General features: G+C 42.7%; 2 protein-coding genes across 2 annotated transcripts in view; one reads left to right on the forward strand and one right to left on the reverse strand.

Moving 5' to 3' along the window:
* SNX5 (sorting nexin 5) overlaps positions 1-24,800 on the reverse strand; it is a 1,365,310-nt gene that overhangs the window by 993,502 nt on the left and 347,008 nt on the right. The window lies entirely within an intron of this gene.
* Positions 2,639-24,800, forward strand: part of LOC122792496 — a 140,781-nt gene continuing 118,619 nt past the window's right edge. The window contains exon 1 of the mRNA XM_044060267.1: positions 2,639-2,765. Within this exon, the coding sequence (XP_043916202.1) occupies positions 2,639-2,765 (127 nt within the window). The remainder of the gene's footprint in view (positions 2,766-24,800) is intronic.

Here is a 24,800-nt window from a genome sequence, read left to right on the forward strand (position 1 = left end):
ATCTCCCATCCACTCATCAAGATTTCTCTTGAACAGAGTCAGTGAGGGGCTCTGCCTCACATGGACTGGGATTCTGTTCCATAGTGTAGGGAGTCTCTGGGTGATGAATCTGTCCCTCCAGCACATCCTATTTATATCCGTGTTGAGGTTTAAGTCTCTTGCTCTCGTGGCTCTGGTGGATTTGGTTTTTTGAGGTGGAGCAGGTCCATTACATTCCGGTTGGACATGGCCTTGTATGTCAGGCACAGATCACCTCTGAGCAGACGGTATGCGACTGAATAGAGCTGGAGTTTCTTCAGTCGGGCATCGTATGACACATGTTTGAGCCCCTTTATCCTTTTGGTGAGGAACTTTTGGGGTCTTTCCAACTGCTGCAGGTGTCGGGTAAGGTACATTCCGAATGGGGCGTTGTACTCAATCATTGGTCTGATAAGTGAAGAGTACAGGGGTACACTGACCTCTCCTGATCTGGATGTGAATCCCTTCATGATCAGGTGGGCAATGTAGAAGGTCTTCCTAACCACTTTGGCAATGTGAGTGTCAAAATCATGTATTCAGTCAACATCAAGGGGATCCAATGTGGAGCACAGGCCACTTCCCCACCCGTAAAAGAGAAGAGCAGGCAAAGGCCCATTCTCTCTCCTTCCTAGCTTCTCCAGTGCTCAGGCTACTAATGAAACCCATACAAGTTATCTTTGCTGTTATTTCAGTTCATCTCTAGTCACAGAGGGAGTCTGTGTGACCATTTCTAGCAGAGAAGGGGAAGGAGAAAGAAGGACCTCATGAGGTGTAAAAGCTTATACCTTTGAAATCACCAACTTTTTTGGATGCTTGGAGTCTTATTCATGCTCTAGACAATTGATGTTTTCCTCATCCTTGGAATGATGAGTGGTTATGGTAGATATACTGGCCTTTGGACAAAAAATAAATAAATACTGTACAGTTGTTTTGGGGAAGTTACTAATACCTTTATGCTGTTTTCAAGTCCGAACAAAATGGAACTTCTAGAACTTTTATAAGATTTGGCATTTACTGGATTTTTTAATTTTTATTTATTTATTTATTTTTCAGTATGCTAGACTCTAGAAAGTCCGCTTCTGTTTGACTAAGTTAAACTGGCAAGATGTGTTTATGTGGGTTGCACCATCCCTGTATATAAAGGGCTTGGGAAGCTACCATTGGGTATTTTACTCTGTGCAAAACTAAGCAAGTTCATCCCTTGAAAACAAAATCAATGGTATTTTACTCTGTGCAAAACTAAGCAAGTTCATCCCTTGAAAACAAAATCAATCATACAAAGTTTCATTATGATGCCAATTGCTATAGAGTAGGCCCTTCCTTATAAAAGTGGGTCAATGAAAACCAATTAGACACATGGAGAAAGTGACCATGGAAGCACAATCCCTGGGAAAGAATATAAAAGTTTAGCAACAAGTTATAAGTTATATATTTTCTTGGAGTATTAGTGGGTTAAACAGAGTCAAAAGGGCTAGGGTTTCTCCTTGCACTGTAAAACTTCATCCACAGGTGGTCTGTCTATAAACTCATCTGGGAGACTCTAAAGCAAAGGCTGAAGTCTGAATAATCAGATGGGTTATTTTAGGAAAAACTGTAGCAACTCTATTGAGATACATGCCCTTCAGGATAAGACTCAAATTAATCAACAAGACAGATTTCTCTGTGAAAAGGTTCTTTGGTTTTATCAAGCTTATAACGGCTTGCATTTACTGCCCCTTGGAATCACTTCTGTTGAGCAGAGAACAATGGTAGGATGAAGTGCAGCCTTCTATAAAAGGAATGGCAATATTAGAAACTTGAATTCAGTCTTCACATCAGACAATGCTACCAGTCTACAGTAAAAGGCAAAATATCTACCTAAGGGGTCTCTGTAACCTAGGGCCTCCACTGATCAAATGGGTTGGATTTTTACTAAGCTTAAGTCCGGAAATATTTAACCTATTTTCCTACACAAACATTTTTACTCTAGAATGATAAAAGCATTTGTAACTACAGAGTACAGTTAAAGCTTTGGAAGGTATACTGAAAGCACATTTTGATCATGCTCTCTGTGCATTAAAGTGCTTTCTCTGAAAGCCCCCTTAAGGATTAGAGATTCAGTACTACATACTGTGATTCTCCATGGAGTGGTTTGCTCTTTAAGTAGTGGAATGGGGTGGACATAAAGAATGCTCAAAAATATCTGGAATGATCCGAAAGGTTACCTTAAGTATTCTACACAGACAAATGTACCTGACTAGTGACAGTAGCAGGCCAACTATCTTCAAAGCATGGCACAAGTGGATTAGAAGTCTGGGAGCTGCAGGGTATGCAGTGTGAGGCATGGAGGACATCAATAAGGCCAGGTGGAAAAACGGATTATGAATTACTAAAATCAAGTTAAGGAATTTTGATACTAGCCTATCCCAGATATGCAACCCTTGGGCAGATACAAAGGAAGGGAGATGGGATAGTTACAAAATTACAAGACACACTAAACCCCTTTAACTAGTTTTACAGATGTCCTAGGTGCACTTTATGGTTAACAAAACTTTAGGGATAAGAAAGATCCTACCAGTGTGGCCAGTCTTAGCAGTTTTTTCAAAAAGATGACTTGGCAAACTTTGTTAGAGGGACAAACATGTTCCGATGGCTCCAACGACAGAAAGAAAGCAAGTTGGATTTTGTAGCTCTGGCTACTTGCAAAATCATGGGACTTAATGGTCTTCCCCCAGAGGTTTACCTCCAAGAGTGTGTGGTCAGTTATTGTCAGTCTTAAATGATCCAGAGAATAAAGTAATCCTTGACTCTTCAGAGACTACTGCTTTGTTCGTCTGCAAGAAAATAAAGGACTCTACATTACAGGGTCTTGAAAGACCTATTTCAGTCCTAAATAAGGACTATAAAACATTTATGGTTCTTCTGACATCCAGGCTTACTCCAAAATTGCCAATACTGAACAGTGTTTACCAGTGTGGTGTTAATTTCCTCACACCAAATGTTTCATACCATATGAACACTACATTTAAATATAGCAGGCTCAGGATTTGGAGAAACTGCTCGTCTGCTTGGATGCCAAGAAGGTATTCAGAGTGGTATTAAATGTCAGCCAGAGAATACTCTGGCCTTTTCCAGTCATTTGGAGCATTTTGGGGTGGTTTATTTGGCCAACAGAGCTAGGGTAAAGTTGAATGTGAACCCTTCCTCTCCTCCTGTTCTTGAGAAGGTTTAAGAAAGGGTGCTTGCTTCACTTCTGCTTATGTCTTACACTTGAAAACACTGGCAGAGCTTTTAAAATCAGCATTGAGAGGTTACAACTAGTCTGGTGATAAGCTGAAACTGTTAATAGACAACCTCCTTGTTTATTTGCTGGACCTAGACAGGGATTTAGTGATGGTCCATTGGCTAGTTATTTACAAGATTAGTTTTGTATATACAGTAGCCTGAGTTTTTATTAAAGTACCCTCTCAGGATCTACAACTCTGGTACCTATTATTTTGATGTCATAGCTCTATTAAAGCATTTGGGAATCTGGAAAGGCCCCTCCATGACAATGAACATGATTTAGTACACATTATAAAAGTTCAGGTAAACAGAAGTACAAGGCACTGGTAGTGAAGTGGAAAGCCCTTACTTTTGGACTGGATGGAAGTATCCAGGAGGTTCAAATATTTATAAAATTTCACTGCTACTATTCACATTTTCAAGTTTATACCATTATCTCCTTTGGCAGATTTTTTCAGGGCAATCAGCAATATGATCATAAGTTAGTACTAGGCAGGTAGTTTGAATGCCCATATACAGCCTAGCCGTGACCCCTAGAAAAAAATAGAATAATCTCCTTCCTAATAAAAGCCAAACTGCCAGTCTCTGCAGTAAACTTGAGAATCCATCCAACTGTCAAAATGAATGTGAAAGAGGCCAAAGTATATCATTTAACATGCAAGGATAGTTTCTTGCACATGTACGGAATCTTTTGGATAATGAAACCTGTCGCTTCACAAAGTACAATTTAGATTACAATCAAGGTAGAGAACTTGGAATTGAGTGTTATTACCATTAGTGTCACAAAAGAGATGCAAAATTCCAGCTAGTTGTGCTGGCAGTAAATTATATATGTCATTGGTGAATATTAAAATGATTTGTACAAGATGCTTATGTTACAAGTGTATTAGAACTGTACGTGTACATCAAACTGCTTGTACAGACATGAGTGTTGAAAAGGCATTTGTAGAGTACTGTGCTGGAAATGAAACCACAGTGTGCCCTACTGGAAGAGGACAGAAACATACATGCACTACTATAACTGTTTAAATGTATATATTGTAACAGTGAAACCTGGAAATGAGGAGGTTTACTTAAGTCCAGCAAACTTCAGAAAAATAACCAAAATTAATTTTATTTATTTATTTTACATTTGTTGACCGGGATAGTCTGACTGGGACATAGCCCTTTTTACGCAGAGGCCCAGGGAGAAAAGCTCCACAGTACAACTATAAATTATACATACATGTTGCATTAAATGTAAAAATACAGTAAGGTTAGCAGCCTATAACTTAAGAGAAACAAGAGAGACTAATGTATGGCTAGGCCATAAAAGATGGTATCTTTCAGTTTTCAATGCAGCAAGAGATCATGTCTGTACTAGGAAACTTTCTGTACAGTCTTTAGGGTGAACTAATTACTAGTCTTGAAAGCATGAAGGAATGAAATTGTTTTTGACTTCCAGCATCTCAGAGATCCGGAGAAGCCTTTGTCTGTATATTTTTTACAGATAAATGCTAAACGTTGTCAGCTTCTAGTAATGGGGAGGTTTAGCCTGGGAACTAGCAGAAGTCAGATGACAAGCGATGTCATCCTGCAAGCTATCCTAGCAGTAACATTTGAGATATTATTTTGAGAAGTCTTAGTGAGACAGAGCATTCTGTCTTGGACCTGACAACTAGAAGATCCATTCACCACATCTGCCCTTATCCATTAGCAAGTTCTTAGGTTATAGTACAACCCTCTTAGATTCAGTCAGGAATATAGTGAAGCTTAGTTTAGATTCATGTTTCTTTGAGACTGTCCTGCAATGTTATTTTAAATATTTCCTGTGGTTTTTAACTCTTATGTCACTGAATATACATATTTTTAGTATTGTCTTTTTAAACCTATTTAAATGTTTTCATTGTGGCTGATCGGTGTAGAGATATTTAAGTTGGGAGTACTTGCATATTTGGTGACACTGTGGGCACTCCTAAAAGCCTTGCTCTTGGTCAAACTACCATTTGTATGAATATTACTACACAGCAAGACTGGACACTTTTTAAGGACCTTAAAGTAGCTAAGGAGTCGATTGGTGGCAGTGATTGTGTACACTTACTATAAATGTAGTTAGAGTGTATTCACTGTTGCAGTCATTACATTTGAGTTATCTGCTTGCAGTAGCCCGACTAACAAAGTCTTGGGTCCTATGTCGGTTGCTGTCTTCTTCCATGACGTCGGGTTGTTAGGGGTATAAAACATGCAGCAGACATATCAGTTTTTCTTGCCTCAGATGTCAGGTGCCCCCTAATGGGAAGCAATTAAATCTATAAATATACAAGTTTACACCTGAAACAAAAAAGCAAATACACCAAAAAGCTTTTAAGCATTGAAAAGGAGAGAAGAGGTACAGCCAAACGAAGTCAGGGGGCTGGAGGGAGGGTAACCAGGACTGCAACAGTGAATACACTCTAACCTCTACATTTATGGTAAGTGTACACAACTGTACTATGTTCCTACTGTTTCACTGTTGCAGTCATTACATTTGGATAGATTCCAAAAGCTAAGGATGGAAGGAGGAATTTAGATAGCATTAGGATCAGCTATAAGGCCCTGCAAAACTGCAGTGGCAAAGCCAGTTCTGAATTTAGAGAAAATTGGCAAATGGTAATGCTTGGTGAATGTACAGAACTCCAGGTAGCAGCTCTAGGATGTCCATGGTAGGTACGCCTTTGAGAAAGGCTGCAGAGGTAGATGCAGCCATGGTTGAGTGGGACCCGATCCCCTGTGGGATAGGTTTTCCGTGGTGCTTATAGCAGAAATGAATGCAATGGCCTTATCCATTTGGAGATGGTTCGCTTTGAAATAGCCTTCCCCTCTGTCCCTGTAGCAAATGCCACCAGCAGTTCAGATTTCCTTTGAAGTTTAGACCTGTCCAAGTAGAATCTAAGTTGTCTGTGCACATCTAAGGAGTGCAGTATCCATTCCCCTTTGTTCTGTGGATTAGGAAAGAAGGTAGGTAAATTAATGGACTAATTAACGGCCACACTGGATACCACCTTTGGCATGAAAGAGGGATTGGTCCTGAGGGACACCCTGTCTGCAAGAAAGATGATTAAAGGCTCCACTGCCATAAGGACCTGTAATTCAGACACCCTTCTTGCTGAAGTGATTGCTAAAAGGGAAGCAGTTTTCCAAGAAAGAAATTTTAAATCTGTAGTAGCAGGTGGCTTGAAAGGAGGAAGGGCGAGTTTCTCCAATACAAAGTTAAGGTCCCAGGCTGGAGTTGGAGCTCTCATAGGTGGTCTTAAATTTTTGGCCCCTCTGAGGAACTGCTTGAGCAGTGGAAGAAAGATGGGAGGTTGTGTTATGAGCCGAAATGGTTGAGGAAAAAAGACAGGCCCTTGTGAAGCATCTCACTTTAAGTATTGTAAATTCTGAGGTAAATTGGGCACCGCTGTGCTCATCCCTTGAGATTGGTTCCAGGCACAGAATCTTTTCCATTTTTCAGCATACGATTTTCTAGTACTAGGCCTCCTTGTCTCTAAAATTACATCCATCACTGGTTTACTGAGGGATGCTAAAGGAGAGCTTAGGTAAATTAGCCAGGCTGCTAGGTTCAGTGTTTGAAGTTGAGGGTGCAGAATCTGGTTCTCCTGCTGAGACAGCAGGGTAGGAGTCTGAGGCAGGTGCCATGGGGCCAACAGTGACACTGTGAAGGAGGGGGTACCAGTGTTGGAGTGGCCAGGCTGGTGCAATCAAAATCATCCTTGGTTTGTCTTGTTTGATCTTTAGTAGTACTTTGGAGAGCAGAGGAGGAAAGGCATAAACGGATAGGTTTTTCCAGCTGAAGGACAGAGCATCCACTTTCCAAGCTTGTCTGTGGGGAGTCCTTGCACAACATTTTTCCAATTGATAGTTCTGGGGGGAGGCAAACAGGTCTATATCTGGGCTCCCCCATTTGCTTGTCAACATGTTGAAAATTCTCGGTTCCAGTTTCCACTTGAGTGGGCCCATGCGGGTTCTGCTTAGTCCATCTGCCAGTGTATTTAGTTTTCCTGGCAGGAATTGAGCTTGTAGATGTATTGGTAGCTCAAGGCTGTGTTCCACAGCACGCCATGGGTAGTCTGCAGAGGGGGTGAAAATGTGTACCCCCCTGCTTATGTACCACATAACAGTGGTGTTGTCAGTCTTTACCATTTATTGTCCTGAAAGAATGCGGTCCTTGAAGGCTGTCAGAGCATTCTGTACAGCTAACATTTCTTTATGATCGATGAAGGTGCATTTGAACTGGGTTCCATTTGCCCTGAATGCACTTGCCTGCCAGGTGCGCCCCCCCCCCCATGCATAGTCTGATGCATCTTTTGTTAGGGTTTGGGTGGCAGGGGGTAGTGTGAATGGTAGTCCCTTGTTTTGGTGGCAGACCTCTGCCCACCAAAGGAACTCTAGGCGTACACAAGGAATGATAGGAATCATGGCTTCTAGATCCTGAGAATGTTGACACCATAGGCTTTTTAGATACCATTGTAGTTTCTTCATATGCAGTCTTGCACATGGAATTAGAAGCATGCACGAGGCCATGAACCCCAAGGTTTGTAGTATTTGCCTTGCCGACAGAAGGGTTTTTGTGACCACTTATTTGAAGTAAGTGGTCAAGTGAATGTTTCTCTGGCGTGAGGAAAGCCATCTGGGAAGTTGTATTCAAGCTTGCGCCCATGAATATAATTTGTTGACAGGGTACCAGGTGTGATTTCTTTTCGTTTATGGTGTACCCCAGACACGTTAGCACCCTCTGTACAAAAGCCAGATGATTCAAAAGTATGTCCTGGTTTTCTGCCTGAATTAGATAATCGTCCAGGTATTGGTATATTTGAATATTTCTTTGCCTGCAAAATGCAATGACTGGAGCTAAGCACTTTGTGAATACCCTGGGCGTAGTAGATAAGCCAAAGGGCAGTGCAGAGAACTGATAGTGCGTGTAGCTTTGAAGAATAGGTATCTTCTGCAAGATTCCCCAATTGGGATGTGCATGTGTGCTTCCTTTAAATTTAGTATTTCAAACCAGGCATCTTTGCTTAGCATAGGAAGCAACTGGTGAAGAGTCAGCATCTTGAATTTTGGAATCAACAAGGTGTTTAGAGTAGGCATGTCCAGGATAGGACACCATGAATGGTCTTTTCTGGGTACCAGGAAAAATCTCAAGTAGAAACCTCGTCCCTTTTTCTCTTCTGGTACCAATTGAATAGCCCCTATGCTTAAGAGAGAAGAGAGAAAAATTGCTTTTGGGCCTCTGCCCACTGCTTTGGAGGTAGATCCGGCCAACTGCTTGGAGTTGGTGATGTGTGGAAGTGAAAGATATATCCTTGGGACACTTAAAACCCATTTGTCCTGGGTAATGAGTCCCCAGTTCTTTGCATGAAGTGCAATCTTTCCCCCCAAAGGGGCAGTCAGTTGAGAAGTGCTTGGAAGTTTTAAAAATAAGTCATGGAGACAGTTTACCATAGGGGGGAGTTTTACTACCATAGGGGGGAGTTTTATTACTCCCAAATTTGGAAGTGGAAGCCCCCCCACTGCTTAGTCCTGTGCGTCCCCTGGGACTGAAGCCTGGGTGCTCTGCTGGATCTCTGTTTGGACTGAAGGCCTGGAAGAGGCAGGAAAGGACCAATTCTTAGAAGGCCAATGCCTACTAAATCTTGGAGGTTGTACTTCAGTAAAAAGTCTTTAACAGTTTGCATATATTTAGCTTTTTTTGCCATCTTTTGAAGAACTTCTGCCTTGTTGCCAAACAGGTGGCCCTGATTTAAGGAAGCGTCCAGTAATTTCACTTTAACATGATCTGGCAAGGATTGCTCCTTAAGCTAAGCAAGCCTTCTAAGTACAGACCCAGTTACCGCAGCCCTGCAAGATGCCTCTAGTGACTCAAAACCACATTGCAATGTATGTTTACCAACTTGTTCAGCAGAAAGCATAAAATCCTGTAAATCCTTACTTTCAGCACAATCAGGAATCATCATTTTCTGCTTAAACAATCCAATAATATGCAGCTGATACTTTAACATATGAAACTGGCAATTCAAGGCCCTAATGGCCAAAGTTGCAGAAGTGTATACCTTATTATGCCATCTATCCAGCACCCTGGAGTCTCTATCAGAGGGGGTAGGATTTTTGGCAGTAGTAGCTTTAATGCCCTTGGGTCCCTGTGAAATGGTTTCAGGATCCGCAGTAGGATTTTTGAAAAAGAACTTGAGAGTCAGGAACCCTGTAATATCTATCAAGTTTTCTGGAAGCAGGAGGTAGAGAGTCAGGGGCCATGCTAGATTCAGAAAAGGCATCAACAATGTCCAGTACAGGAGGTATTGCTAAAGGCTTGTGCTGGGGCAGGAGTAATAAATCCCCAAGCCTCTTTTTAGAATCAGAGAAAAGTACAGTTTTGTACCTACCATAAATGTAGATGTTCGAGGATCCACATTGCTGCAGTCCTAACTATTGGGTAGTCCGCTGTCCAGTCGGCCCGAATACCAGAGTATATGGCTGACGTCGGTCAGGGCGCATTAGACTGACGTCAGTACGTCAGGGTACTAATGCGCATGACCGACGTCATATCCTCAGTCTTTTCTTGCCCCAGATGTCAGAAGACCCTAAAAAGACAAGGCCCAATATACCTGCATCAAAAATATGTACAATATATACAAAAATATATATAAAAATATCAGCATATAACCTCACCTACACAACCACCCCTAAACACAGAGGGAAGGAGGGAGGTAAATTGGACTGCAGCAATGTGGATCCTCGAACATCTACATTTATGGTAGGTACAAAACTGTACTATGTTCTTCATTCCACATTGCTGCAGTCCTAACTATTGGGTAGAATCCCAAAGCAGAGGTAAGGGAGGCTGGCAAATCATAAAGAAGCAGGAGCTGACAACATGCCTTGCAAAATAGCTGTGGCAAAACCAGCCCTAGACTTAGAGTAGAGAGGAAGGTGATAATGCTTAGAGAAAGTATGCACTGAACTCCAAGTAGCTGCCTCCAAAATATCCTTAGTTGCCACCCCTTAGAAATGCTGTTGAAGTGGCAGTAGCCCTAGTGGAATGAGGCCTAATCCCAGCTGGAATCTCCTTGCCATGATGGGAATAACAAAATGCAATGCAAAACCCAATCCACCTAGAAATAGTTTGTTTTGACACAGGCTTGCCCTGCGAACTCAAAGCAAAAGAAACAAACAACTGCTGAGACTGCCTAAAATCCTTAGTCCTGCTTAAATAATAACGCAATTGCCTGTGTACATCTAAAGTGTGCAAAATCTTTTCCCCTTTATTTTGGGGTCTGCATAAAAAGTAGGCAAATGAATAGTTTGGTTTAAAGCCACACTAGAAACCACCTTAGGCATAAAGGAAGGATTAGTACGTAATGATACCCTATCCTTATGGAAAATCAAAAAGGCTCTACTGCCATAAGGGCCTGCAACTCAGACACCCTTCTTGCAGAAGTAATAGCCAACAGAAAAGCAGTCTTCCATGACAAGTATTTCAGTTCAGCAGTAGCCGCAGGCTCAAAAGGTTGTAGAGTAAGTTTTTCCAACACAAAATTGAGATCCCAAGCAGGAGTAGGAGCTCATTGGGGGTCTTATATTCTTTGCCCCTCTAAGAAATTGCTTGAACAAAGGATGCGAAAACAGTGGTGGGTCACAATCATAGTGAGCTGAAATTGCTGCAGCATGAATCTTAATGGAAGAGAAGGACAAACCTTTGTCCAATAATTCAGTAAGATATTGAAGAGCCACACTCAAATTAGGCTCAGAAATCTCCAAATTCTTTGCTGTACTCCAAAATAAAAACCTCTTCCATTTTACACTTTCCTTGTACTAGGTCTTCTAGCTTCCATAATCACATTTAAAACTTGTTGAGGAAGTTGAGACCTGCTGTGTTTCAACACAGAATATGCCAGGCTGTTAGATGAAGAGAGTGAAGCTTGACATTGAGCAGATGACCGTCCTTCTGAGATAACAGATGTGGAATCAAAGGTAAAGGCCATGGAGGCTTCCTTACCAGACTCCTTAGTAGTGGGTACCAGTGTTGCCGAGGCCAATCTGGAGCTATTAAAATCATCCTTGGCTTGTCTTGTCGGACCTTTAAGAGCACCTTTGGAAGAAGAGGCAGAGGTGGAAAGGCATACACATGAAGATTTTTCCAACTGAAAGAAAGAGCATCCACTTTCCAAGCTGTGTGATGAAACCCCTTTGTGCAAAACTTTGGCAGCTGGTGGTTTAGTGGAGAAGCGAACAGATCTATGTCTGGAGTTCCCATGACACTGTCAATTTCTGAAATACATGAAGATCCAGTTTCCACTCGTGGGGATCCATGATTTGTCTGCTTAACACATCTGCTAAGGAGTTCTGTGCTCCGGCAGAAACCTTGCCTGAAGAGTTAGTTGCAAGCTGAGTCTCCCATAAAATCATTGCTTGCCTGCATAGAGGATAAGAATGTGTTCCCCTTGTTTGTTGATGTACCACATGACAGTTGTGTTGTCTGTTAGAATCAACACCTGCCCTGGAAGAAGGAACTCCTTGAAAGCCATTAATGCAAACTGGACTGCTAACATCTCCTTCATGTTGATATGTAGATGCTGTAGTCTGGCAGGCCACTTGTCTTGTATCCACTTTCCATCTAGATGAGCTCCCCAAGCAATGTCCGAGGCATCTGTCGTTAAAATCTGACTCGCCTCTGGCCGGGTCACAGAGAGTCCCTTGTTTAGGTGACATTCCTGAGCCCACCACAAAAATTCTTTTTGAAGACAAGGTATTATTTGAATGACAGTGTCCAAATCCTGGCAGTGCTGTGTCCATACATTTTGAGATACCATTGCAGCTTCCTCATATGCAGTTTGGCATTGGGAAGCACCAGAATACAAGATGCCATGAACCCTAATGCTTGAAGGACTGTCCTTGCAGTCAGCACGGACTGATGAGATAGTTGATGGAAGTAAAGGATAGACTCTTGTTTGTCCGGGGTTAAAAGGCCATCTGGGCTGCTGTATTCAGTCTCACACCCAGAAAGCACATGTCTTGAGAGGGTACTAGACTGGACTTTATTTCGTTCACAGAATACCCTAGGCATCTTAGCACTGCTATAACATATTCCAGATGCTGTAGAAGGTCTTCCTTTTCTTGAGCCAGAATCAGGCAGTCGTCCAAGTAAGGATAGATTTGAATTCCTTTTAGCCTGAAGTAAGCTATCACTGGAGCCAGAACCTTTGTGAATACTCTGGCGCAGTAGATAAGCCAAAGGGCAATGCAGAGAACTGATAATGAGAATTTCCAGCTCAGATACTTCCTGCAACTTAGTCTTATAGGCACATGAAGGTAAGCTTCCTTGAGATCTAAAGTTACCATCCAGTGATCTTTGCCCAGCAGAGGTAAAAGCTGTTGTAACATCAACATCTTGAACTTGGGAATGTCCAGATAAGTGTTGAGGATAGATAAATCCAAAATTGGTCTCCACGTGTTCCCCTTCTTTGGTACTAAGAACAGGCGAGAATAAAATCCTAGGCCCCTTTCTGATACAGGGACTGGCTGAATGGCCCCTATTTGGAGTAACAGAGAAATTTGCTTGTGAGCCTCTTTCCTTTGTGGAGGAGGAACGTCTGGCATGCCTTTGAAAGGGGCAATGTATGGAAATAAAACCTGTAACCGTGGTGAATGATATCCAACACCCATCTGTCTTGAGTAATTAAATCCCAATTTTCTTTGAAAAGAGACAGTCTTCCTCCCAAAGGAGCTGCCAGGCGAGAATCTACTGGCAGCTGAAACAGGTCATTGGGTCTGTTCGAAAGGACTGACCCCTGCCCTCACCAGAAGTCTGAGCAGGTGAACTCCTGTTCTAGGCCTAAAAGAACCTTGAGCTCTGCCCCTACCACGTCTAGACCTACCCCTAGACTGGGAATCATAAGCAGGATATGTCCATCCCTTAGTAGGCCAATTTCTACTAAACTTCGGTGGCTGCACCTGCAAAAATCTTTAACAGTTTGCATAGACTTAGCTTTGTCCTCCATTTTCTTTAAAACTGCTTCCACAGGCGAACCAAACACATCAGACTGTAAAGGAGCATCCAAAATCCTTGTTTTAACATGCTCAGCTAAATTCTGATCCCTCAACCAGGCATGCCTGCGAAGAACAGAACTAGTGGCAGCCACCCTCGAGGAGGCCTGTACAGCATCAAAACCACATTGCAAAGAATGCTTACCCACTTGTTCAGACACATGAACTAAATCCAGCAATTCTTTACACTCAATACCTTCCGCCAAAGCATCCACCTTAGATTTCAGTTGTGAAAGGAGATAATTTTGATATTTTAGCATGTGAAACTGACAATTCAACGCCCTCATGGCTAAAGTGGAAGAAGTATACACTTTCTTTCCCCATCTATCCAAAGCCCTTGCCTCTTTATCAGTGGGAACAGGGTTTTTAACCACAGAGGCCTTAACACCTTTAGGTCCCTGAGAAACAGTTTCGGGTCTGCCCTAGGACTCTTAAAAAGATACTTATGAGCTTCAGGCACCCTATAGTACCTATCAGGTTTAACAGGAGCAGGAGGCAAAGAATCAGGGTTCAGGGAAGCCTCTGCAAAACATCTTCCACCACATTCAACACAGGAGGTATAGCTAAGGGCCTATGCTGGGGTAAAAACAAGAATTCCCTAAGCCTTTTCCTGGAATCAGAGTAATCCTGGCCTTCCCATTTAAAGTGCTCCCTCATGGAATGCAGAGTCTCTGAAAATGAGAAATCCTCAGGAGGAGAAGCTGTAGGAGTGGAATCATCCACATCAGAATCAGAATAAGGAGGATACTCCTGCAAATCTTCCAGAAGACTCAGAAGCCTCTGAACACTGTTCAAAACTATCAAACTCAGGTTCCACCCTAGGCCTCTTATCAGGAGGGGCATAGAACCTCTAATCATAGTAATCAAATCTTCTGCCATTTTAAGCATATGTTTCTTAGGCACAGAACCTGAAGTGCTAGGAGAAGCCCCCACTGAAGCTAAACTTGGCCTACCTCTCAAAGAAGTTTTGGAAACAGAAGGAGAGGCTCTAACTACCTTGGGAAGAGAGGAAGAACAGTTACCTGAGAAGCCCCTCAGCCTGGCCTACCTCCTGAGAAGGCACATCCTGTAACAGTAAAGTCTCTGCCTGAGACTCCAAAGAAACTCCTGGCAAAACCTCTGGCTCCACTGAGCCTTCTAAAGAACCAGCGTCCGGGACTGCCGGTTCATCAACCCTAGGCTTCGCTGTTTTGTCCTTGCGCTTTTGGGCGGGCGGGCCGGAGCATCCGACAGCATTTTATAATTGCTTCCCAAACACTAACCTGGCACAGTCTACCCTTCTCTTAATGGGGCGTTTGTAAAACCTAGCACAGCGGCATCCAACAACGTCGTGCTCAGGCCCTAAACAAGGTATACACAAGGTATGGTAATCCCTATGAGGTATCCGTTTCCCACAAGAAATAGTTAATTCACTTTTTCTGACATCCGGTTAAATACTGAGGCAAGAAAAACCAAAATGTTCCGGGTACTTAGCACTTAGCCAACTCTGATTCGGTCTGAAACTCCGACTTCAGAAAATTTCAGAACGCCAACCTGCACTCGCAAAACTGCTTCTGCATCGGACCATGCGGCAAAAAAGACTGAGGATATGACGTCGGTCATGCGCATTAGTACGTCAGTCTAATGCGCCCTGACCCTCTGGTACCGACTGGACAGCGGACTACCCAATAGTTAGGACTGCAGCAATGTGGAATGAAGAACATCCCTGACTTTCCCAATGAAAAAGCTCCCAGAGAGTGTGCAAGGTTTCACCAAAAGAGAAATCCTCTGGGGGGAAGGAGAGAGAAAAGAGTCCTCAGCATCAGAATCCTCATAGGTAGATAAGGGTAAATCCTGGTCAGAGGAAACAGAAATTTCAGAATCCTGGTCAGAAGTATCATAAGCAAACTCAGTCCTAGGTCTCTTAGAGGGGGAAGGTTGGCTTCCCCTGATTAAAGTAACAGGGTCTTCAGTCATTCTTATTTGTTCTTTAGGCATAGAGGCCTGACCATGCAGACTGGGTGTCAGTTTAGGCCTTGAAGAAGATGGCGCCGGTTTAATATGCAAGTCAGTAGGCCTGAATACACCCTCAGAAGCCAGTGCCTGCACAATGGCTCTGGACCTATCCAAGGTAGAGACATCCGCAGGTTCCACAGTTGAAGCATCTCGCGGCATACTGGACTCCAAATGGGTCTCGGTGGAGGCCTGTGAATCTGAAATAGCAGGTATCAGGGGCTGCAAAAGTACCTCACTGAGTACCGGCGAACTGGGCGGCCTGTCTATCTTTGCATTTTTTCGGAATGTCAGTAGTCTGATGGCTTACCGAAGACATATCAGGATAATTGAATAGTGCACAAAAAAATTTAGAAGAGCAAATATACCAATGACAGATAGTTTGTGGTTTAAATAAGGCACAAAACAGACAGCGAGGTACACCGTGGTCAGGGCCTAAGCAAGGAATACAGTAAGAATGAAAATCTTTGACGTATTTGCTTTCCACAAGAAATGTAATTTACTTTTACGGACATCAGTTTAGAGCAAGAAAAAGTTTCCCCAATGGGGTACTAAGCTTTTAGTTGAAGACTTCGGTTCTGAAACTCTAAAGCGAAAGTTTCAGGAGTCAGCCGACTGACACTTGCGAACTGCTTCTGCTTTGGGCACTGCACGGCAAGAAGACTGATGTAATGACGTCGGCTGCATGTTTTACACCCCTGACTACCTGACATCATGGAAGGAGACAGCAACCGATGTAGGACCCAAGACTTTGTTAATCAGGCCAACTGAGGGCTACTGCAAGCAGATAACCCAAATGTAATGACTGCAACAGTGAAACACGAAGAACATCTACCTTAAAGTTTGGGCACAGTTAGCAAACCTGTGCCAGCCTTTCACAGGTGTGTAAAAATCAAATCTCAGAAGGTGTGCGTGCGTCAGCTACTTCGGCAGGGACATGAAGCACTGGTTGGACAGAGGGTGCTATAGGTCTTAGCTCGGTCACGCGGCTGATATTTCAACTCTAAAGCTGTGCTAGTGGGGAGGCTTACTGGGATCGGAAGAAAGTGAGAAACCAGCCCCGGACTGACTGTGGTCAGTGTGCTCTTAAGGGAAATTGTACTTTATGCAGACAGCTGCATCTGGAAATAGTGTGCGTGCACCCGTCATCCTCCCAGTGAACGTTTCCCCACTGTTGCCAGTGGTGAGGATTGAGGCTCCTCAATTACTGGTCCAGCGGTGGGGCGTCACACCACTGTTGAGAATTTCCACAGGTAGACAGCAAATGTTGGAGGTATGATCGGGAAGAAATAGGTAACTGGGAACATATGTTCTGGGAGTGTAATGAGTTGGCAGACTTGAGATTCCCCGCAGTCAGAGCTACTGGGTGAGCAAAACTGGTGTAACGGAGGAGACTTATTTGAACTATGATACTATGTCTAGGCAATTCTGATTCTGTAAGGCCTTGCTGAGTCTAATTATGGTGACTGCTAAAAAGTAATTACTAGAAAATGTAAATCAAAGTCTAAACCAACTTTACTAGAATTAGTGAATATAGTAACAGAGATAAAACAACTGGAACTGGGATCTTTAGAAAGGACAGGTGCAAATTACACAGGAAAAATGGGAATTGTGGGAACAATACATGCAGAGGAGAAACAAGGTTTAAAAGGCGGCAGGATTTGAATGAGCTATGTAATGTTTGCCTGAATGAACTAGAAGTGACGTAGAATGTTTCCAACTACAACTATGTCAATATGGTTTGTAATGTATAATGTTTACAACTAAAAAATTATGTCAATATGGTTTGTTTTTATTTATATAAAATGTAGGACTGCCTATACCATACTGAATAATTTAATAAAGATGGTTCTTGTTTAAAGAAGAAAAAAAAGGTCTAGCAAAACAAGCAATTCACAGCCCTGAATGCAAGACAGATTTCCATTCAGAAGTTTGACACGTAAAAGTGACAGAACCTTTAATCTAACTAAGAAAATCTAGACTTTTGATTCGCAGTTAAAAAGGTCTTTCAGGAAGCATTTTGTATTTGAAAGATACATACTAAATGACTGGCCCAACAAGGGAGAAATAAATTGGGACTAGAACATCTCTGAATCTAAAGACAGTCTTTGCTAACTTAACTAGCCAATGTAAACATATTCTCACTACAAATAGATATTTTATTATCAAACAGTTCATTAAGGAAGGTTCTAAGTATATTTCTCAATGTTGATACTGTGATTTAAAGGTCTAGCATACAATTAGTTGGGGGAAACTGGTTTCTCAAATGTAGCACTATTTTTTATGTTGTTAATTCTATGGCTGTGGTCTGAATACCAAGTACTGACTCTAGCCAGGCCCTATTGGAAAAAAATCAGGTGTCTCTAGGGGGTCAGTTATGACATGCAGTTTACAGTGTTCTGCAAATTTAGTCAACCACAAGCCTTGTACATCTGCCTTCATATCAGAGGAGTAAATTTTAAAAGGAACATGACCCAGTACAGAGTCACAAAGCACTCTGCTAGTGACTGGACTAAGATGAGAAGGTACCACCAATGTCATTCCATCTAAATTTATTGAGTGATGTAGAAATATTAAGTAAAGTTTAATAAATGTCCACATGAGGAACTGTATTGAGAATGACCATAAGGCCAACAAAGGGCAACATAAGCAGTTTGGACTGAATGATCATGAATGACATAAGCCACACTCAAAAAGTCAACCAGACTAAGCAGTCAGACCAACTCAATGCAAACCCAAACTTAGCACCTTTTGTCCCTAGTGACTGATTTTGTTATAAAACGTGACCGAGGTGTGTCCCATAAATTTACAGATTATCCCATTAGCCTCAACGGAATTACTTCCAGGGTCAATTGCAATGTCACCTTTATGCAGAGGCACCTCAACTGCCATTCCCTATTAACTCTCAGATAATCTGTAGACAGGCTGAAATTAAAAAAGGATTCAGCAATAACACTACAACAAGGCATTCTGGTATATTTTTCATTTGGTACAAGTTTCCAAGGTCTGGCTCTCGGGTGATAACTGGAGAAACAAATCTGACCAAAGTTTGCCAGCCAGGCCATTAGCTAGGACGCTATCATCAGACTAGGCAACGCTGTTCAACTCCAGCTCAAAGCAGTACTGGGCATTGCGTCCAACACTTGTACTTCAGCTGTAAAAGACCTGGTGCTTATCTCTGAAAAGTTAGTTAAACTTCAATTCATATTCAGCCTCTTTCTCTTATATGTTTAAGAACCCTAGAGGCCTGCTCAGGAACTGCCTTCCAGCTATTTTTTTTTAGATTTTCTTTTTTTTTGCAAACTATCTTGGGACTTCCAATATTGGAGTTGGACCTTGAATTTCCCAATAAACCAATGTTTAACAAGTACAGAATTACACTTGAGATGGTTGTAAAAATCCTGGGTAAATGTAGTGGTTTTGGAGACTGGATCAGCAGAAGAAAGGGCACCTTAGGTCTTCAGACAAGAACTGGTTGGCTTTGCAGTAGTCTCTGAATGTATTTGCATTTATGTGGTGGGTATTACTAATTCTGAGTGAAAATATGAGCTTGTAGGTTAGATTTAATCAAAAAGGATGTTAGTTCATATGCAAGTAGCACCAACATTTGTAAGGGGCAATGTCAATTATTCCCTTCTGGTGGTAACTTGGACAATTAGACCCAATGAGTTTGTATTTATGTAACCTAAAAAATGTTCTGTATACTACTGGTTGTGTAAAAGACTCTAGGTTGATGGACAGATACTTGACGTTACCTAAAACTGAGGTACTAGAACTAGAATTAGCAGACTAACCTATTCAAGTACTGAATGTTGTCCTCTGTATGAACTACAGGGGTTATAAATCTCAGTGAACAGAGTTTATTAAATCTGAACAAGATGTCAAATAGTTCTATTGATGTTTAAGAGAAAGAATGAATTAAATAATTTATGTAATAATAGAGTGAATAATTTTTAAAAAGTAAACTACTATATGCAGCTTTAAAAATGTTATATCAATATAAAATACAACAAACCATAATATGTGCAACTGTGACTCAGACATCTACTGCACACTTGCACTCTACCTCGTGTGTGCACAGTCATGCGCGTACACTCGCCCGTGCCCACTTTCTCACACATGCGAGCACTTGCACTCGCATGCAGGACAGTGTGGGAGTGTGTGCGGACTCTCCCACATGCACCCCCTCATGCAGGTGCTCTCCGGCACGCACACTTTCCCTGTGCAGGCTCACGCGCACACTCCTCCCACGCTTGCACACTCCCCACGTGCGGTCCACCACACCCACACACTCCCTCGTGTATGCACTCTCCCAAATGCACATACCCTTGCGCACATGCTCTCCCATACACACTTTCCCCACACACTCCCTCGCGCAAGCACTCATACGCACACTTTCCCCACACTCTCCCTCACACATGCACTCTCCAATGCACACTTTCCCACACTCCCTCACACGCACTTTCCCCACACATGCCAACTTAGCCAGTTCTAATCTGGCCTATGTTAAGTTGGCATGTCTAACAGATGGACTAAAAAGGCACTACAGCACTGAAAAATCTAAGCATGCAGAAGCCTTGGGGAAGAGAGATGGAAGTTGTACATGGCAACTCTCATACTGACACACTGGATCCCCCTGGATTGTCGACTAAGTAAATTGTTAAAAAAATTTTTTTACTGACACTATGAAATCATTCTTGTAAGAGGCAAGACACTGCTCCAGACAAGTATCTTGCCTGCTTTTTTCACAGACTCTTGTGCCTCAATTTTGCCAAGAGAAATGGAAACACAAGGATGTCAACTGAATGAATTTTCCCTCCTTGGGGCACGCCTATTTTCCACATCTGCAGTTATATGAACAAGATGGAGAGAGCCTTGTGGCCCCAGAAGACAGTTACTACTTTTTAATTTTATACCTCTTAGGATGGCCTGCAGTGGCCAACTGGAAAATCATGAATGCATTTAGTGGATCTTTTAATAAGTTCAGCAACAAAAACTGGATATCCAGAGATCCACCAGACTCTAAGGCGTTAATGCAGGACTTGTATGGACAGGAACAGGAAAGGGCAACTAATAGACAGTAGCGATCAATATTTCCATGTCATAATTTGAACCCAGTAGCCCAGACTCCAAAAGACTTTCTCATTGTTCATAAGTTCACAGGGGTATACTAGGCTAATTAACACTAGGGCCTTTATAAGCCTAGCCAAGCATCCCAAATGTATCCCACAAGTTTATTTGCCTTAGAAGTTTAAGGGTTATATGCAAGCTGGGGCAATATTTACAGGCTGCCTCTGCCCATTACAGACATCGGTCCTACATCCAGAGTGCATTTCAGATATCCCATCCACTGAGCTAGGTTTCTCTTAAATAGGGAAAGGGAAGAGCTCTGGTTCATATGGAATCACAGGGGAATTCTGAGACATACCTGCGTCTCCAACATGTGCTATTTATGTCATAATCAACGTTTAAATCCATAGAGTGAGTAATCCAAATGCTATTCATTTTGCAGCTATACAAGAGGTCCAGAGAGGCATCCAAGGATGCCTTGTATGCCAGGCATAGATAGCCTCTCAGTCTGTAGGAAACAAAAGTAGAGATAGGGCTTTGAGGCAATCTGCATAGGACATGCTGTTTACACTCTCTATTCTTTTGGTGAGAAAACCTCTGTGGATATTCCAGTTGTTGCATGTGCCTAGTTGGGTACATATTAAAGGGGGCACTGTGCTCAATAACTGGCCTGAGGGCCAAACACAGTGGAAGGACTACTTCCTTGGACCTAGATGCCATGCCCTTGCTTATAAGATGAGTAGCATAGAAGGATTTGAAATTGCCTATGAATATGCTATTGGGTTGAATGGTGGACAGCCATCAGTCAGAGTTGTTTCTTGGGTCATAGGGTGACCTACAGCTTGCAAGGATATGATATGGGACTTCGCCTGTGGAAATCTGGACATGGAAAAGTTCAAGCATGTCATCTGTCTGATTAAAGATGTGCTCGTTGTTGATACAGATCAAGACACTTCCATCTTTGCAGTAACTGGCCTAAATGTGTGGAAGGTACTGCAGCCCTGCACTGCCAGGGTGCTCTTCTTGGCCTTAAACCATGTCCCAGTAATAGGCAGATTTCCACATTCAGCAGAGTGAGGGAGCCTAGAGGGAGCGTATTTTATTTTTTGTTTAAGCTCCTGGCATCGAGCAGTAACACCATCTTCCCTTTGGTTGGTTTTGCTATGCTGGAAGATTTTCCAGTTTGGCATTGCATAAAACAACACTATGGGGAGGACAGTGTTTTAACCAACATTAGAAAAAAAAAAAAGTGTACGGGGAGAGTTGCAGAGCATCTTTGCCAAGCAACATGGTCCGTTGACCATATGCTCCCATGCAAGTGACTTACTTCACTGTAGGCCTGCCAAGATTCCAAAACACGTGCACTTGCTATTACGGACTTAGAAAGGTAGAAAAGCTGACCTATTCATCTGTGTGCACTTACACTGGAGTTAGACACCTGCACAGAGAGCAAATCTTTTGTAATCGGGCCCACAAGATTTTTATTTGGATGCCAGCAGGAATTACAAATCCTTCAGGAAAGCAGACAGGGAAAAGTGAGGACATCTGCCACTATTGAAAAATATAATTTGGTCATAACCAATTTTAAAGTTTTACATCAATTCTTAATGAAAAATGTTAGTGAATTTCTGTGTAATGTGAAGCTAAGGCATGTGTGATGCCCATGCCTGGCCCAGCAATCAAGGAGCCTCAATCTTCACCACCAACACCAGTGAGGGGCATCTCATACAGGAGGAAAGAATAACAAATACACACAGTAAAGTGCAATTTCCCTTAAGAGCACACAGATCACAGTCAGTCCAGGGCTAGTCGTTCCCTTTGCTCTCCAGGTCCCCAATAAGACTTCCCACTGGCACAGCTATAGGGTCCCAATCTCAGCCTAGTGAGTAAGCTAAAAACCTTCAGCACCCAGTCTGTCCAACCAGTGCTTTGTGTCCCTGCCCAAGTAGCTGATCCACACACACAGATGAGTTTATACAACCAGACAGACACTCCTGGGGAAGGCTGGCACAGGTTCTCCAGCTTTGCCCCTTTTACCCAGACTATACGGTAGCACCACTTGCCACCACCCACTAATATTTATCAGCTACTAAAAGGCCCTTATGAAAGGGTGTCCAATTACACTGTGTATTATTATCCAAATGGTAAGTGTGACTGAACAGCAAGGCTTATTTGGAGTGACTTGGACAGCAATCACTATAAATATGCAATGTATTTTAGATCTTAAATTATCTCTACACAAAACAGCCACAGTTAAAAGGGTTTAAAATATTTAATAATAAATAAAAACACAAGGCAATATTTTTTACTACACAGTGCTAGTCAAGAGATCAGAGATCACAAAGAAATACTTAAATTCAGTAGTATAGTTCTGACATCACAGAAAAAAACAGTCTAATCTTTCTAGTTTCTAGCTATTTCAAAGAGAAAACACAATTAAGACAAACTTGCATATAGAGCAAGGCAGTGTTGAGTTGGATGGTCAAGACAAAAATGCTTAATGCTCTCAGATTCTCTGTTTTTAAAATCACATTCCTGGTTCACATTACATCATTCTTCTCACTTCCCTGGGTTCTCAGGCTAACAGAAACTACATTTATATTCTTAACATCTCCTTTTGTTATCTTGCAGCTGGTCAGGAAGCAGAGCAATAAAAATACATTTGCATGTTTAAATCTAGCAATTTAACTCTTGGTTAAAAGAATAGAAAGGTAGTCTTCATTTAGACATTTCAGCACCATGTTTAGATCAAAGGGTCACAATATGCTTTACTTGGTCAGCTTTCTGCCAGGCGAGTGCACTGTTTTTCATTTAAGACAAGCCTGTGGCTTACATTAATATTTACAAATGACAGCATTATCTAGAAAATTATATCTGGCTAGGCTGGCAGCCTTCACATTTCTCCCCCACCCCTCCCGGAGAACTCAAGCTAGTTTTTCAAGTGACCCTTGAGAAATGCTGCTTGAGAGGGTTAGGTCCATCAGGAGTATACCTTACCCCATTCTTTGTCTTGAGAACCCATCTGCATTGTCATTGCTAATCCCACTGCGGTGCTGCACCGACATATCATATGCTTGCAACCCTAGGCTCTATCTTAGCAACCTGGCCTTTTGCTGGCTGGCTCTTTTCTTTGTCAGGTCTGTGAGGGGAGCAGCTATGGTACTATAACTGGGGACGAACTTTCTGTAGTACCCTGCTGTCCCTAAAAATGCCCTCACCTGCTTTTTAGAAACAGGTGCAGGGCATGCCTGAATGGCTTCCACTTTGGCAGGTTCTGGCCTTATCCTACCACTCCTCACTATGTCCTAGGTAGGAGACCTCTGCCATACCGACCTGGCATTTGGCTTAATGGGCAACCCTGCCCTCTGTAGTCTGCCCAGCACCTCCCTGACATGCTGAAAGTGCTCTGGCCAGGAATGGCTGTAGATGGCAATATCTACATAAGCAAGGGCAAACCCTCCTGCCAGGATATGATCTACCAGCCTCTGGAAAGCTGCTGGGGCATTCTTCATCCCAAAGGGCATCTTTGTAAACTCATACAAGCCAAAAGGAGTCAACAACTGACTTCTCTCTAGCACTGGGAGCACCTGCCAGTAATCCTTGGTAAGATCAATGGTTGTAAGATACCTAGCCCCACCCATCTGCTCTAGGGTCTTACCTGTCCTAGGCATGAAGCAAGCATCTGACTCTGTGACTAAATTTCCTGTAGTCCACACAACCTGGTGCTGCCATCCTTTGGCACCAGCACCACTGGGGAGGCCAAGGGACTGTTAGAGTCTTGAATCACTCCTAGTTCCAACATCACCTGTACCTCCTCCCTCAGAGTTTGTTCGACTCTCTCATGCACTCTATAAGGGGCCTGCCTAATAGGCCTTTGGGGTCCTGTATCCACCTGGTGCTGCCCCAGGTGGGTGCACCCTGGTTTCCCAGTGAACATGTCCCCAAATTCCTGCAACACTGCTCGGATTTCTCGAACCTGGGTAGGAAACCGCTGCTGGGACATTGCTAACCCTTCCAAGGAGGCGTTAGCCCGAGCCTCACTGAGGACAGTCCCCAAATCTCCCTCAGACTCCTCCATCTACTGCAAATGCTCAGCACAAGGGCCTCCCTATCATGGTAAGGTTTCATCATGTTGGCAGGGGTACAAATTGTACCATGTTTTCTGCATCTGGAAATAATGTTTTCTGCCTAGTAGTTCCACCATGTAATTAACATCACTTACCACCTTGTAAGGTCCCTCCAAAGCTGCTTGCAGCTTGTTGTGTCCGATAGGAATGAGAACCATTACCTGATGCCCCACAGCATACTCTATAGCTCTAGCATTCCTGTTATACCACACCCTTTTCTGTTGTTGGGCTGCTGCCAGGTTCTCCTGGGCCAAGCCCATGAGTTCC

This window comes from Protopterus annectens, chromosome 1.part2 (genome assembly GCF_019279795.1).
Source record: "Protopterus annectens isolate FY-2018-M chromosome 1.part2, PAN1.0, whole genome shotgun sequence".
Lineage (NCBI taxonomy): Eukaryota > Metazoa > Chordata > Ceratodontiformes > Protopteridae > Protopterus > Protopterus annectens.